A 16,664-nucleotide genomic window follows, 5' to 3' on the forward strand; every position below is an offset into this window, starting at 1 on the left:
CTCTTCTCTTCTCTTCTCTTCTCTCCTCTCCTCTCCTCTCCTCTCCTCTCCTCTCCTCTCCTCTCCTCTCCTCTCCTCTCCTCTCCCTCTCCTCTCCTCTCCTCTTCCTCTCCTCTCCTCTCCTCTCCTCTCCTCTCCTCTCCTCTCTCTCCTCTCCTCTCCTCTCCTCTCCTCTCCTCTCCTCTCCTCTCCTCTCCTCTCCTCTCCTCTCCTCTCCTCTCCTCTCCTCTCCTCTCCTCTCCTCTCCTCTCCTCTCCTCTCCTCTCCTCTCCTCTCCTCTCCTCTCCTCTCCTCTCCTCTCCCTCTCTTTCCCTCAGCTTTTCACTCTCTTTCTTGCATTAGGGGTCTCCAACCAGGAGAGAGTATTCCAGCTAAATTCACACATTATCCCAGATACATTAGTAAGTGATAATTAGCAGGTAATAGTCACTTGATGTGCTGGTCCTGCCCTTTTCCTGTTGCCCACGATGCTATTATCCTTCATCCCTACAGAGGTGCAAGGCTGATCCATATTCAGTTCATCCTTCAGGATCTTCTGGGCTTTTCTCCCCAGCTTTTCCCCCTGGCAGTCAGTCAGGATACAGGGTACACAGTTATTTTACCTTTCACACATGAAAAAATGGGGCTATATTGCAAATATTTTTAAACACACGTCTAACTGGATGCAGGTTCAGAACTGGGAGAGGGTCAGATTCTGCTTAGAATAACAGCATCAGTGAGACATTGAGGCTATGTAATGTTTTGTACCTGGATTTCTGAAAAAAAAAAAAAAAAGAAAAAAAAGCCATGACGGGGGTTGGGGGGGGGGAAGTACACACAGAATGAAAAGGCAGCTCTCAGGCAACCTGAAAAAAAGGATAAAATCCCCTGAAATCAGTTAAGTGTGATCCCTTCAGGCTTTTGATAACCCCATGGATTAAAAATGACTGCTGATGGTAATGGTACCTGAGGAGGTAAACATGGTCTTTGGCAAAGCTGAACAAAGCTGAGCAAACGAGCAAATAGTGGGCAAAGATATCAGGTGTGTGACAGAGGTAAAAGGGCAGCAGGGACAGCTGTGAGCGTGCTCCTGGGAACCTGACAGACAGAGTGCAAACACTGAGCTTGTGAGCATGGCAGGATTCTGAGAAAACAGCCTCCTATAATTTTATTTTCTTTTTCATTATGTATACAGAGAGATGGAACAGTATGAAAATAAATAAGAGCGTCGCCAGCAGGTCCAGGGAAGGGATTCTGCCCCTATGCTCAGCCCTGGTGAGGCCACAGCTTGAGTCCTGTGTCCAGTTCTGGGCCCCTCAGCTCAGGAAGGAGATTGAGGTGCTGGAGCAGGTCCAGAGAAGAGCAAGGAGGCTGTGAAGGGATCCACAGAATTCCTGTGAGGAAGGGCTGAGGGAGCTGGGGGTGTTGAGGCTGGAGAAGAGGAGGCTCAGGGGAGACCTCATCACTCTCTGCAACTCCCTGAAAGGAGGTTGGAGCCAGGGGGGGGTTGGGCTCTTTTCCCAGGCAACTCTCAGCAAGACAAGAGGGCAGGGTCTCAAGTTGTGCCAGGGGAGGTTTAGGTTGGAGATGAGAAAGAATTTCTTTCTGGAGAGGGTGATCAGGCATTGGAATGGGCTGCCCAGGGAAGTAGTGGATTCTCCGTGTCTGGAGATCTTTCCAAAGAGCCTGGATGTGGCACTGAGTGCCATGGGCTGGGAACCACGGGGGGAGTGGATCAAGGGTTGGACTTGATGATCTCTGAGGTCCCTTCCAACCCAGCCAATTCTGATTCTATGATAAGAGATCAGTGAGGTGATGCCTGAGCCTTCTCATTCCCTAGACTGGCAAAAATGACCTTATAAGACCATGAACTTTGACCAGGTAGATGACCAGATGTGAAACAAGTTTTTTCTCTCTGCTATAGGAATTCAAGCCCTTTTCTTCCATCCTCAGTAATGAAAGTAATTGATTGAAATTGAGTCTACTCAGCATAAGCCAGCAGTGAGATCAGGAGGTGTCTGTGTCTTGCTCTGAGTCATGAAGGTGACTGAAGCAGGTGCAGGAGCCTCACTTGATCCTGATTTGTTTTCTGCAGTGAAATCAAAGAACAATTTTGAGATAATTGAAAATGGATGTGGTGTCTGACAAGTCAGTGGTGAGGAAACATGTACAGAGAATGAAAACTGGCAACAGAGTCTAACAGCAGAGAAGTTTTCTATTGATAAAAGGAGAAATGCTTCAGCAAGTTTACCAATAGTATTAACTTCTTTTTTTTTTTTTTTTTAATTATATCTTATATAACTTTTATTTAAGCCTCACTATGTTACCAGATCACAAGGATGTGTTTGTGCTCCTCTCCAGGGCAACTTGAAGTCCTCGTTTTCATTTTTCATGGCATAGGATGTGATCAAGGATTTTACCCATAGAAAAGAAAACTGTTCCTACAGAGTTCTTTTGGTGAATACTCTGGAGCAACTTCTGTGCCCTGGTCACATCTTCTGTTTTAATTCATGCCTTTGTTTCTGTATTTTCATGCTCAGCAGAGAGTATAATTATGAATGCTTGTCACTTGTTTAAACAAATGTTTTGTTTGGCAACCTTTGTTTTCCTGCTGCTGCTGCAGCTGCAAAATTGTGTGCACAGTGTGTTAATTTTTTACCTTTGATGCTATGGTAAGGTTTTTTCTTTTCCTAAAAACAAACAAACAAAAAAAGGAAACTGATGAATGAGATACCAGTGTCTCTTGATCCACACAAAACATGTGAAAGCAGCAACTTCCTTAGGAAACAACAGTAAATGAATGCTGATACAACAGTAAAATAAGCTAGATATTTCCTGGAACTGAATGATTCTTCATAACATGACAGAGAAAAGTTAGCACATGCATAAAATAAAAGAGAGAAATAAAAACAGAGGATGGAAAGGGTGGGGAAATAAAGCAACAAAGAAGTACCTTGTTATTTTAGTTGGGTCAGGACAAGAGGATGTATTTTCTTTTATAATATTAAAAAATGAAATTGATTTATTAGCACCCTGAAGTTTTTATTCATTTTTATAGGGGGGAAGGAAAATAAAAATGGATTTGATGTCGGCACTTGACCAAGTTACCATAGCTTAAATCAGAATATAACTTACAGTAAATCTACTTCTTCCTATTGCTTGTTTATGGGCAGTTTCTTATCCAACACCAGTCGGGTGCTGCCAGCATTCCCTGCTGTTAATTTGACATCTACAGGTGGAGAGTTTGACAGGTTTGACAGTGAAAGTTTTTCTGGTTTGTGTTTTTGCTGAGAAATTATTTGCTGGCTATACAGAGAGGAGCAGGATCTCCCCTGCTCAGCAGAATGGGAGTTAATAATCTCTTGGGGGAAAGGTACTGATGAGAAAACAGGGCAGGTTTTACCTCAGATGTGGTTTATGGTGGCAGAAGCTTTTACCAGCAGCTTCCCCCAGGAGGTGGCTCAGGAGGACTTGGGTCACTCTGCTTCTTTCTAGCTGGCAACTTCTCACAGGCAAATCCATTGCAGGGCAAACCTGTGCAGCAAAGCCTGAAACAATCCTGTGTGAAAAGTCAGTTTATTAGCAGTTTAACCTTTGAACTTCCTAATCTGCTTGTGGAGGGGGAGAACAGCACAAGTAAAGCAACAGACCCAGCTGAACTGCTCCAGTTTTGGAAGGAGAGGCTGAGGTTTCCCTCACACACCAGCTGTTAATTTCTAGGCTCATAAGGAGTGTTTAATACTGAAAACACCAGCTTGAGAAATCATTAGAAGCACTTTTAAAGAAAGGGGTGGAGCAGGTACCTCTTTCAGCATAGGTTTCCCCATCTGGAACATAAAAACCCTTAAGTCCTGTTGTCTATAATATCCAGACACAGGAGCTGCTGCTCCCCTGGGGTCTGAAACACTTCAGAAACTGGAGATTTTGTGACATTCAGAGTTTAATTTCATACAGGTACTGAAGACCTGCAGTGAGCACCTTGAGTTTGGGTGTGACAAAGCTACAGAGAACAGGATTTCAAACCAGTATCTACAGCCACAGCAATGCTGCTCCTTGAGCCACAGGTCTGTAGGTGTCAGGGCAGAGAATTACAGCTGAACCAGAGCAGGTTTGATCACTTGCCATGCCACTGCAGAACTGAATTAAGCCCCTGCCTTAAGGGATGTTTTAGGGCAGAAATTTGAAAGTCACCCCTGGCTATGCTGGAGCTGAAAAATGAAGTGTAAAGTTTGTTGTCTTTGGGCAACGCTGAAATGGAAGGATATAGTAAAATGATTTAGTATTTGTCTTCTTGCAGAGCTAGATGCATACTTCCTCCGTGCTTCTTTATTTTTATCATTCCCAGAAGCTTAACAGAAGGTTTCCCACCCTCGCCAAAGCCATTCTGTTCTCACACCAAATGCAGGAACGAAGGAAGCAACAGAACAATCAGCCCGATTTAGCCAATTCCCACTTGCTGCCTGTTCTCCAGCCGTGTTCTGAGGAGGGTGACATTTTTTTTATTCCTTAACATGACATCTCCCATTCGGATAATCCCATTCCTGCCCTGCAGCCCCTCAAGAGCCCTCAGTGCAGTGAAGGGCTCAGAGCAGGTGGCTCTCAAGGTACAAATATATTTGTGATCTGTTTGCTGACAGCTCCACGGCCCAAATCCTCTGCCTACATGGCCTGGTAGGTGTGGAAAGTCTTAATAAAATAGGATGTGTGACAATGGGAGCCCCGCAACGCTGCCTGAGGAGGAATCACAGCCTGGGGGGCACCGCCACCCCCACAACATGGTGGGGACATCACCACCCCGGGGGCGATGGCGAAAGGGGCTTTGCAGAGGGAGTTTTTTTGCGGAGGGAGTTTTTTTGCACTGAGAGGGTTTCGTGAAGCCATGGGAGTGCGGCAGGGGCGGGTGGACACCTCGGGGTGAAGGGGAAGAGGAGTGAGCGGCTAGCGGGACCCTGGTGGGATCCTCTCCTGTGGCGCGGACTACAACTCCCAGCATGCACCGCGCGGGGCGCATGTACTACAGGTCCCGTCCTGCTCGGCGGGGGCGGCGACGCGGGGGAGGCGCGCTGCCCTCTGGGAATTGTAGTCCCTTTCCGGCGGCGCCTCGCTGAAGGGCGTCCGGGAGGTTGCGTCTGCGCGGGCAGTCGGGGAGGGAGGCGGCGGAGAGGGCGCAGCGCGGCGGCGCCTGCGCGCTGTGGGGAGGGAGCTCTCTCGCGAGGAAGGACGCCATTATCGCAGCCGCTCGACAAACACCACGAGAATTCAGCACCGCACACGGTAACCGCGGCGCCCCGCGGCCGGACGGCTGGGGCTGAGCTCCCGGGGGGCCTGGAACCGGGCGTGTAGCCCAGGGCCCCTCACAGCCTTTCCCCCGCTCCTCACCGCGCTGCCCCACAGCACCCCCGGGGCCGGGAGGCGGTGGCTGCCGCCGCCAATGCCGCCGCCGCCGCTGCTGCTGCTGCTGCTGCTGCTGCTGAGGGGAGGAGGGGCCCAGAGGCGGGGGGGCCGCGGGCCTCCGCCCCCTCCCTCACCCTGACGGGGCAGGATGGGGGGGGACGACCAAGGGGGATTCGCCTCTTCCCGCCGCGGGACGCCGGAGATGGGGCCTCGGCGGGGGGCTGCTCTTCATCGCCTCGCTCCCCACTCAGGCTTGGGGTGGGGTGTGTGTGTCCCCCCCCCTCATTTTCCCCTTCCCTGCCCCCCATATTTCTGGCCCCTTCTCTCTCTCCCGCAGCGGAGGCCTCGCTGGTCGTGGGGCCTCGGAGATGCGGGGGCTGGTTGGGCCCTCCCCGGGTTGTGTCCCTGGAGACTGTGCCCTTTCTCTTCCCCACCCCCCCCACCCACCCACCCCCCCGTATTCCCAGTTTTCCCGTTGGGAAGGAGCCTCCTCCGGGTGGCGCACACGCTGCACTCCAGGCAGGGCTTTGGGAAGGGGTTTTGCTGAGCACACCCCTTCCTCCTTCCCTCCCTCTTTCCTTGGAGGGTGGAAGTGGTGACATTGGCACTGCCTCAGCTGCTGGCAGAGAGAGGGGATGGGAAGGGGCTGCTCCTTTTCACACTGGGGGGGAAAAAAAAACAACCCAACCCACCCAGATTGTTTCCTGAAGGTGCTGTTTACCTGTGTGGTCATTTAATCATAGGAAGGTTTTTTACCCAGATTGTCTCCTGAAGGTGCTGTTCAGCCTATGTGGTCATTTAATCATAGGAAGGTTTTTTTTTTTACTTTTTTTTGTTTTTTTTCACAACCCTATCGGGTTTAATATTTTCTGGTCTCCTCACATTAGTCATCTGTTTAATAATAACACACTCCGTCTTCCCTTTTTCCTTATTTGCAATTCAAATGTTGCTTTTTAAAATATATATATATATATTTAATCCTGGTGCTGTGGGATGTTGTGTACTTAACCAAACATAGTAACTTTATCCTGCTATGGGGCATCTAGTTTATGTATCAGTTTATTTTTAGAGCTCTCCAGGGAAGATTTTTTTTTTTTTTTCTTTTAAAGTAAACAACTGTGGAAGGTTATCAGTAACTGAGTGATTTGCTCCAGTGGAAGCAGATTGTTGTAAAATTATAGTTTGGAATGTTTTGGGGTTTTTATTTGTTTTTGGCCTTTTGTGTGAGGTTACTTTAGGTGTAGTGTCCTGTTCCCTGCTGTTGATGGGAGGCTTGCAGGAAGCAAAGGTAAACTTGGAGAGTTTTGTTACAAGGCAGTAACAATTCTAAAAAACAAACAACAAAAGACACAGTTTTGGTAATTTTGTAGCAGTGCTTCTCAAAACAGTGTGTTTTCTGCTAGGAATTATTGATACATTTTCAACTGAGTGGCTATGGAAATAGACCAGAATCCCAAGAATGTGGTTGGGAAGCGGAGCCTTATTCTGGGGATTAATTAACAGCTTGGCAGAGGTTCAGTTTTCAATAATACATGAAAAGAGGGTAGGAAGCGAGGCTAGTTAATTTATTGTAAAGATTAAAAAGGCTGAGTTGGGGTTGGGGAAACATTCCATCTCCTTCAGAGGATGAAAATCTTGTAGTATATGTTTTGACATTTGTGATCTCTCTTACAATAGCAGTAGCTGGCTTTCATGTCTTAATTATCCAACCATGTTTAATTTATTGTGTGGTTACTGGACAGGTATTAAATGTTAAGGTTCTTTTAAATGAGTAATTGATGAATAGAGTAATTGCATAATAACCCAGAGTACAGCAGGGCATGCCAATCATCATGTTCACAGCTGAGAGGGTTCCATCAGCACATGTCCCAAACGTGTTGGAAAAGGCTCGTTTCCTGCCTGGGCTGGTTCTGACACAGTCCAGGAGAGTTCTACACTGCTTTGGACTAATTAGTTGAAGCAAGAGGATTTTATAGCTATATAAGTGTCACCAGAGTGGATTTACCTGGATCTTTGCAAGGAGCTGGGCAGTGGGATTCAGACCCACCTTAATTATAGCAAAATCCTCAAGCACTTTTGAGGTTTTTTCTGGCCTTGTCTTGAGTTTTTCCTTAAAACGTGTAAAGCATTTTTTGTGCAGGAAAAATACATGCCTTTCTTTTGTCAGAACTTGAATGTCTTCACACCTTTCAGTGAAGAATGCCTTGAATTCAAATTGCTGTGATGCTCCTCAGCGAGTAAAGACTCTCACCACACTAATACTGAAAGCAAGAGATGGGCATTTCTCTCTCTGCACAGAACCTCTTCTTGAAACTCTTTATGTTAATCGAGCAGAACAGCAGGAGCTGCTTGTAGGAGGAGCCAAGGATTAGAATAAGAAAAAAAAAAAAAAGTCTGTGTATCCTGAACTTTGCCAATAAATTTTTTTCACAGATTTCCCTTAGCTTGAAACTTGATATTTAGTTGTTAACTGCTGAAGTGATTTAATTTGCTTTGGGGATTTTGTTTTGTTTTCAGATTCATTAAAAGGGTAATTCCTAATCTTTTCCGAGTAAACACAATAAAAAGTCTTCAAAGTGACTTCAAATACTTGTTTCTGTTTCGGTTTTAGGTTTTTAAAGCTTCTGTTAAGCACTCAGCTTTGCCTCCTGCTTGTTAGCCTGCATGTGAAGATGTTATGCAGAAGTGCACAAAAGGATTAACTGTGTGAAATCCTTTGCGTTTGGGACTCGAAATAAAATAATTTGTGATGTTGTCTGTTGAACAAAATCATTTCATCTTGCTTCCTGCTTAGAAAACTCTGGCTTAGGCCACTAAAATACATTCAGTTGAGATTTTCCTCTGGAAATTGGAGCACCTGTATTTTATGATGAAAAAAGAATGAATCCCTCCTGCCCTTGGAGTGGGTTCCTAAGAGCTGTTAGGTTAAACTCTCCTTCCTTCCCTGCTCCTTCTGCCCAAATGAGTCTCCCCTAAGCAAGGGTCCTTGCTGTAGCATCCTAGGGTTACACAGTTTTGCACATTTAAAGCTGGGCTTGCTTTTATTTTCTCTAGAGGAGGGAGGGGGAGTGGAGAAACAGGATGAAACTGTGCTGGTGAAAGGGTTGCAGAATGGGAAGAGCTGCTTGGTTTACATTTCTCTTCAGAAGTGGTGCTCTTCAGTGTATTTTCATAGGTGGTTTTGGTAAGAATGTAAAAATACTGATTTTATCCTATTTTAAAAAGGTGCTAAGGTCTGTTTCAGCAGCTTGGAAGTTTCTTTTTTCTAGATAGCTGTAGGAGTAAGACTGTAGAGTAAGCAGATTAATTGTTGTATATTTTATGTTGGCCATTGTGGTTTTTTTTTATAGTTGAAGTCTGTACCAACATTAGGTGCTGTCCTTGTCACCCCTGGACTTTCTAGATCAGAAAGTGTCTCGACTGTATAGAAAATCAGCAGTGCACAAACTAGGAAAATCATGGAATTATAGTAAAAAAATATCCTGTTTCCTTTTGTTGTCAGAGATTCTGTTTGAGTTAAGCTGAGCACGTAAGGATGAAGCATTTGGCAGAAATTGAACTTGAGCTGAGTGTTTGTCGTGGTGAATCCAGTCCTGGGGTGCCCACTGAGTTTGTACTGAACAAGTGGCTGAGGGAAAGCCCTCAGCCAGCCAAGCACCAGCTGTGATGCTGCTCATGAAGCTCTTTTCTTGAATATTTTTGTATGAAGGGGAAAAATTCTGGTACTGACAGAACAACTTAATGAAAACCTGAGCTTTCAGAGGTAAAAGCTGAAAACTGTGCTGATTTCCTTAACATTTCTGGAGGGTTTTTTTCTTCTAAGTACTTGGAGGATTTTTTTGGTGCTGTAATTGATAAAAATTCTCCATCTAGTGGATGAAAACATTAAGACAACAGAACATCTGGTTCTGCATGCTGCATCTGCTGCCTGAGCAGTTCTTGGGTTTTGTTTTTTGCTGGGTTTCAGCCACACTTGGAAAATTGTGCCTGGCACTGACTGAGAAAACTCACCTCTGCCTTCAGGCACTGGATCTGCAGACACTTGGGTATATCCAGTCCCTGTGGATATCAGTAAATCCAATGGGATTACATGTCTGTATAATCAAATTCAGATTTTGGGGGGTTTTTTTGGATGTCTAATACACCTAGAAGTGTATTTTTAAGAGGTGTTACCCTGGCCTGCCAAGCTCACTCAGCAGAAATCCTCCAAGATGTGGCAGTGCAGGTGTTGGCCCAGGACAGCAACCAGAGCACTTGTGCAAGGTCCAGAGAGGATTTATGGCATATTTTAGAGAAAAAACCCAGACTCTGAGATGATAAAAATGTTGCAAGCCCCATGCTCAGTGCCTGCCTTGTGCCAGGAGGTGTTTGTTGGGCTGAGCACCCTGGGAAGCAGGATAGGGGTAATTTCTGTCTGAGTCTCTGGGCAGTGCTAGTGTGTTAAAAGAGTTAGAAAAAGGCAGCCAAGTGATGGCTTGTGCAGGGTGGAGTGAGAAAAAAAAAAAAGGGGGCAATACTTCTGGATACAAGACAATAAAAATAATAAAAATCATGTGAGCTGTCATAGGAATATTTGGGAATTTATTCCCCCCTGTGAGGTTTTGTAGTCCAAAGAAATATTAAGATCCTTTATTCTTGGAGCAGCTGTTGCCTTTTTTTTTTTTTTTTGTTGTGTTGCTCTCTGTGTTTTAAGCACATGTGCTGCAGCCTATCAGCAGAGCATCTCTGTGAGTGATATTTATTTTATATATCTCCAGAATGTTATGGCTGGTGTCCCTGCTTTCACAGATAAGGAATGTTTCTGTCATGTTTTGGGAGGATGGATTTTTTTTCTGATCTCTGGTTGAACCAAAGATGCCTGTATATTATTACACTATTTCTTTTAAATTCTTAAACTGAAATCCTTGTTTAGTTTTACTCCAAAATTGACTTAATGTTTTAAGCTGCCATTTGAGGTGGACTGGGAAGGAAAGCTCAACACATCCTAGAAAAGATTAGAATCTTCTTTATGATTTTTGGTAGTAAAGAAGTGTAAATTCTAATTATTTTTTTTTCTCTGAAAATAATTTTCAGGTTCTTTTTGATGGGCTGCAGCTCCAGAGAGTTGAAGCATAAGGGGTACTGGTAGCTCTTGTGCTTGCAGTGCATTTAACTCTGAATGCTCTGAAATTTGGGATTTTTTATTATGTTATTCCTCATCTGGTACAGTATATTTACATTTACACTGATGTGGCTTGTTGGGGAATTATTAATTAGTGTAGGAAAGCCCTGTGCCAGCTGCCAGCTTTATCTTAGAGAAAAAGCCAGACTCTGGGCTTATAAAAATGTTCCAAGTCACAGAGCAAAAAACTAAAAGAGAATTGTCAGGTCCTGAGCCTTGTAATACCCATCTGTAACTTCAGGTGTGGAATGATAGGAACAATTCCCAGCTCTTCCCATGGGAATACTGACAGGGATTGTTTAGGGATTGTTTCTGTGAAGCTGTGACAGAGTTCCCAGGGCAAGGGCTGTGTTGCTGGGTCAGCAGAGACATCACCTGAGCAGCCTGGTGAAGATTTATCATGGGTTTGTACTTGGAATGCCTTTTGGCTGCTTTTGCATCATTTGCTGCTGGATGGAGCGGATTAAACTGAACTGCACAAAGCTTGGGGGGGATTATTCCTTGCTCAGAGACTTAAAGCTCAGGGGTCCTTCTGGGCTGGGTCCCCCAAGGGACAGGAACAGAGGGAAAGCTGAAGTGACTTCACTAAAGCAGCAGAGTTAATGAGCAAGTCTGTCCTCTGAGGGGCTTGACTTCCAGGGGGAAGATGATCTTTATACTATAATCCCTTTACAGCATAACTTTGTCCTCACTGAGGATTAATATTCTTGCATGCATGTGTGAAATACCTTCTTATCACTAGGTTTGCCTTTGTAGTTGAGCTGGTTTGCTCTTCTGGAAAACTTCTATAAGTGTCAGCAAATTCTGGCTTTTGCATGATAAGGAACCTTTGTTTGTCCCATTCGTGGTAGCTATTTGCCTCAGAAAAAAACCCCAAACTAATCCTTCTATGTATTTTTATATACATATATTTATTATGTATGTTATATACTTATTATCTATATTTTACATTTATTATATACATTTGTATATATTTTTAACAGAAATTACATAATTGAAAATTTGCCTTAATTGATTTAAGGAAAAGTGAAATGAAGATGAGGAAAAAATTTGGGGCTTTTTGGTTGGGCAAAGTAAAAAGAGTGTTTGTAATTCAGCAGTTTGCTTTCCAAACAGCAGTAAATTTTTGTCACAGTGCAAACTGAAGTCTGAGAAGTTTTTTTTCACTTATCAATAGCACTGAGAAATATTAGCAGGGGAGTGATTAGCTGCTCAAATAAGGCAAGTTCAATTAAACTCTCTAAATAGACCAGAGCTTTGGAAATTGTTTGGGTTTTTTTAATACCATGTTTACCTTCACTAATTACTATGAGAGAGAAGATTTATGTTTTGTGCATGTTTTTATCTCTTAACAAGGCATTGGATGGTTTTGATTATACACTTTGGAATGATGCCTTGTGACTTTGGGAAGCCATCAGATATTTCAGTTAAATAGGTTTGTTTACAAGGGGCTGCTCAAAAGAATTATTTGGAATTAATGTTTGAAAATAGATTAATTAAATTGCATTAAACGTGTGTGGAAAAACTAATCTGGAATTCAGGTGAATTTAATTCAGTTGCTTACAAATATTAATTTACTTAATTAAACAAAGGCTACTTTAATTCTGTGTTAAGGGAATCAATTCTGAGTAACAGTGTTGGTAGAGAGATTTAGTGCACTTCATCTAATCTGCTTTAAATTTATACCTTTAGTTGTCTGCTGAGTTCTTCTGAGTGTTCCAGTGCTGGAGCCACCTCCTAGCAAGTGCTTTTAGGAATGCTCTTGGTTTTTTGCTCCCCTTTTTGGCTTCTTTCTGGCTATAAAAAGCCAAGGATAGGGCTGAGCGTTTGTCTTTACTCTCAACTCATAACACAGAAATAAGGACATGAATATTTTAAAGTTTTGATGGGTGATGAAATGGACTGTATTTATTGTAAGATGTAGTTGATGCTTGTTCTGTCTTGGGATCTCAGGGCTGTTTTCTCAATTTTTTTTCTTTCCAAATACTTTTCACTTAGGAAGCAGTAAGTAGTGCAGTGTGTTTCCTGTGTCTGATTATTGCCATGATTAAAATATAATGCAATTTTTACATTGTGCTGCCTGATACAGCAGGACTGGGTTTCTGTTGGGTTTCTTAGCCTAGGATTACCAAAGCAGTGTCTGGCATAGGGTAGGGAGAGGGTGAACAGACCTGATCTGGGATCTGACACAAGAGGGCTGAAGGTTTAGGAACGTTTGAGGGAAGTGAGGTGTGAAGGCATCCAGGGCTGAAGTGGGAGGAAATCCTTCTGAGCCACACTGCAACCTGGTGTTCAGTTCTTGCATTGGGTAAGAGTTGGATCCATCCCTTCCAACCTCCAGAAAAGCCCTGGGGAGCAGGGATGGGTGCAGGGTAGATCTGGGGAGCAGGGATGGGTGCAGGATAGATCTGGAGAGCAGTGATGGGTGCAGGGTAGATCTGAGGAGCAGGGATGGGTGCAGGGTAGATCCACCCGAGCAGCTCAGCTGGAGTCAGTTTGCCCAAGGCCTCCCTTGGTGTTTGTATTCATGAGATATTTTCCACTGCCTGCCCTGAGCTGTCTTGCCATAGCCCTTCCCCAGATAATGGCAAATTGCCCCTAAAATACTGCTCTGGTGATCCAAATTCCCTGTGCTGCTTGGGGGAGAAAGAGTGGGCAGATTTCATGTCCTCTTGTAATTTATCCTCAGCTTCCTGGCTTTCTGTTAATATTTTTTTTCTTAGAGCTTAATATTTGTTCCAGGTAATATTTCACCATTAGCTCCTTAATAGCAGTGTACATACACTTAATTTAGAATCAGTGGGTCCTAGGGTTTCAGCCAGAAGAAAAAAAAAGAGAAAAAATAAATTAAAGAGCTGGGAACATATAGCAAATTTCAAGAAAGTATTTTGCATGAGGAGGTGCTGGTAAACACTGAGTAAAATATGTGGAAATTCTATTGGCAAAGTTATTATTTTGAATTTATTGACTGGGGCTTTTTAAAGCTGATAAACCTGCCTAACTCATCCTGTTCAATTTTATTGGGCTCTTGGTTCTGAAAGCAAGGCCAGGCTGCTGCAAAGGTTTTCTCATATCAATTGAAATTCTGAATTCAGCAGAGAAGCTTTTATTCAAGTTGTGGTTGCAGTGCCCAACACATCTTACATGGCCACTGCTTTCCTGTTCCCCACATCCAGCACTCCTAACAAATTTGTTTGTTTTCCCCTTCTGCTTTGACACAGGAGCTCTCTGCCTCTGGTGGCAGCAGAGTTCTGGTTTGTTTTGCCTGTTGAGAAGGCAGAAATGTGTTCTGTCATCATGCTGGCTGGCAGCCTGCGAGCTGGGTCTGGCTCACTGGAGTTGTAATAAAATCTGTTTAAATGGAAATAAATACTAATGTTATGGAGATGCTTTGCTGTGGATGTGTAGTAGCTGTTCTGCCACTCACTGCTTGGTCTGTCCTTGTTACAGGGCTCTGGGACAGAGGATTTTGGTTCTTCCTTTCTGATAAGGGGTTGGATCCTTTCAGATCACGACTCAGATGTCTGAAGAGAGAAATCATCTTTGTGTTGAATAAACATTTAATTAATTTCAGTGTTTATTAAAGAATTTTGGGAGGCTAAATATATGCATCACATGAAGTGGATTTAAAGAAAAGCATTCTGAATCCTTTGGAATGTTGTGTAAAACATTGCTGGGTGTGTAGCTAGAAGTGGGTGAAATCTTGACTTGTGGAAATAGGCAAAGTTGGGTTTTGGTCTGGTTTGTCCTTTTTTAGGCTCTGGAGAGGCTTCCTCCAGGTTGAGGGCAGGGTTCTCAGTAGTACAGCAGTATGTAAGATTATGAAACAGTAACTGTAGCACAGCTGGTTTATTATGTTAAGCCTGGCTGGTTACCAGGATTTCTCAGAAATGGCAAATATAATTTGCCAAAATGGCATCCATATGCACTCATGGCTTGCCAGGTTTTTTTGGGCGTGCTGCCACGCTCTGGCCTGTCCCAACAGTTTTGGGTTTTTATTTTTTATTTTTTTTTTGCCATGATCAGAATTTCAAATGACTCAGTATTGGCAGTGCTGGTATTTTGAGTAAACAGTTGTGATACGTGGGGAGTCCTTTTGAGATGGGGCTTTGCTCAGGCCAGCCTCAAAATCCTTCTCTAGGTTGTGGTTGATCTCTTCAAAAATTTCTATTCCACCTGTCTGGCTTCCTGGCTTTCTTGTGCTCGAGTGGAAGAAGGAAAGAGGAAAATCTTTATGCATAGTTGGATTTGATTCAGTGTCAGTGTTAAGGGATGAATTACCCTTTCCATTGGTAAACCTCAGATTATCTCTGGTGTGGTTTTTGCTTCAGGTTAAAGAGGAAAAAAAAATCTGCTGATCTCTTGGTATTTGTTGTCCATCCATTTGTAAGCCATTCACAAGTGTGAATGGCTCCAGTGATTTTAATTCAGTTTTACAGATTAAATGTTTCTCTTAAAACACCAATAAATAACATTGGCAGAGGATTCCAGGGGAGCAGGGCTGAGAAAAGCTTTGGCTTTCAAATCAGGACCATTTTCTGAAAGTAGTTTTATCAGAATTGAGCTGTAGAAAAACCAGTAAAGTTCAATAGCCAGAAAAAAAAAAAAAAAAGTCACATTTTGCTTCATGTCTGGTGGTAGTTAGTTGCAAGGAGGCTCTTGGTGCTTTCTGAATGTTTTTGTAGATTTTAGGACTCCTACATGTAAGGAAGTTGGGTGCATGTAGATCTGTACAGAACACAGGAATTACACATGGAACATGGCTTGGCACTTCCCTGTGCTGTTGCAAAATCAAGGCCAAACAGTAAAGTCTAATCACTTGCAAGAACTAATTGATCATTTGTGAATTAAACCCCTGCAATTTAGAAAAGGTCTTGCATGTTCTTCAAACCTTTGAAACAGGGAAGGTCAATTTAAACCAAAACATTGGATTTTGGATTTTGCACTGCTGAGCTGCCACATCTCTGAAGCTGAAATGGTCTCTTTATCCATAGGGAAACTGCAGAAAAGTGGATCACAGAATCACAGGATTCACAGAATCACGGGATTCTGGATCAGCCAGGAAGAGCTTAAACTCTCATCTCAGTCCTAGCCCAGAAAGCTTTACTCACAGAGGTGATGTGAAGTAAGAGTTGATGCCACTGATCACTTCCTAGCTTGCTCACTTCTGTTAGGAACTGCATCTCCTTTTAGAGAGGAAGAATGAAAAAGCAAAGGTAGTGTTGGTCTATCAAACACCTGTATTAATGTGCCTCTCCCTGCTGTTTTTCAGGGTTGCATGACTTGCAAAATCACTTCTCTGGGGACCTGCTGTGGTGTTTGACTGGATATTGTGGCCTGGTTCTGAATGATGTCAGAACAGGATTTGGCAGATGTTGTTCAGATTGCTGTTGAAGACTTGACTCCAGATAACCCAGGTACAGTAGAGATGGTTGTCATGGCATAAGAAAGATCATTTCTAGTATTTTCTGCTAACAAAGTGGAAGGTTGAGCTTTTCTTGAGCATACAAAGCAGGGCTGCAGATTTTTTTCTTTTCTGAGAGGCACTTGTCAAGACTCCATACCAAGTTTTCAATAGCTTGGATATCTTCAGTACTCTAGATCAGCTAATGAGAGCACTGGGCTAAGTTCCTAATAAAATAATACAAGATAATTCTTAAGTGCTAAATCCTCAGTGCATGTGAAATGAAGTCTTAGATTTGGATAAATGTTGAGGGGTTTTTTTTGAGAAACAATAAGCCCAGAAAACTGTATGCACTATGTTAATGAAATGCCTTTTTACATTGTTTTGCTTTAGCCATCTAATGTGTTTTTAATGTGAGCCATGTCCTCTTGTTTTATAAACTTTGGCAATGCTTATTTTTCTTCACAGTTGTGTTGGCAAATCATGAAGTGACAGATGATGATGTAGAGCCTGGCCTGAAACGTCAGCGTATAGAAATTAACTGCCAGGACCCCTCTATTAAGGTTATGATAATGCCCTTCTCTGGTTTTATTTGCAACAATAACTAGGTTGGCTTTCTTGGGGGAATATCTTAAAATAAAAGAATGTAAAATGAACTGTTTATACATAATACTGAAATTATTTATAGTTGTCTTGTAAGTTTTCATTCATTTTAGTGCACAAGTT

The 16,664-nt window shown here is 43.3% G+C and overlaps 1 protein-coding gene across 1 annotated transcript in view; it reads left to right on the forward strand.

Annotated features, from left to right (window-relative positions):
* Positions 1-5,169: 5,169 nt before the first annotated feature.
* The window catches only part of BANP (BTG3 associated nuclear protein), a 135,061-nt gene continuing 123,566 nt past the window's right edge, over positions 5,170-16,664 (forward strand). The window contains exons 1-3 of the mRNA XM_030457659.1: positions 5,170-5,253; positions 15,807-15,951; positions 16,407-16,501. Of these exons, the coding sequence (XP_030313519.1) occupies positions 15,882-15,951; positions 16,407-16,501 (165 nt within the window). The 5' untranslated portion in view covers positions 5,170-5,253; positions 15,807-15,881. The remainder of the gene's footprint in view (positions 5,254-15,806; positions 15,952-16,406; positions 16,502-16,664) is intronic.

Source organism: Calypte anna, chromosome 11 (assembly GCF_003957555.1).
Source record: "Calypte anna isolate BGI_N300 chromosome 11, bCalAnn1_v1.p, whole genome shotgun sequence".
Lineage (NCBI taxonomy): Eukaryota > Metazoa > Chordata > Aves > Apodiformes > Trochilidae > Calypte > Calypte anna.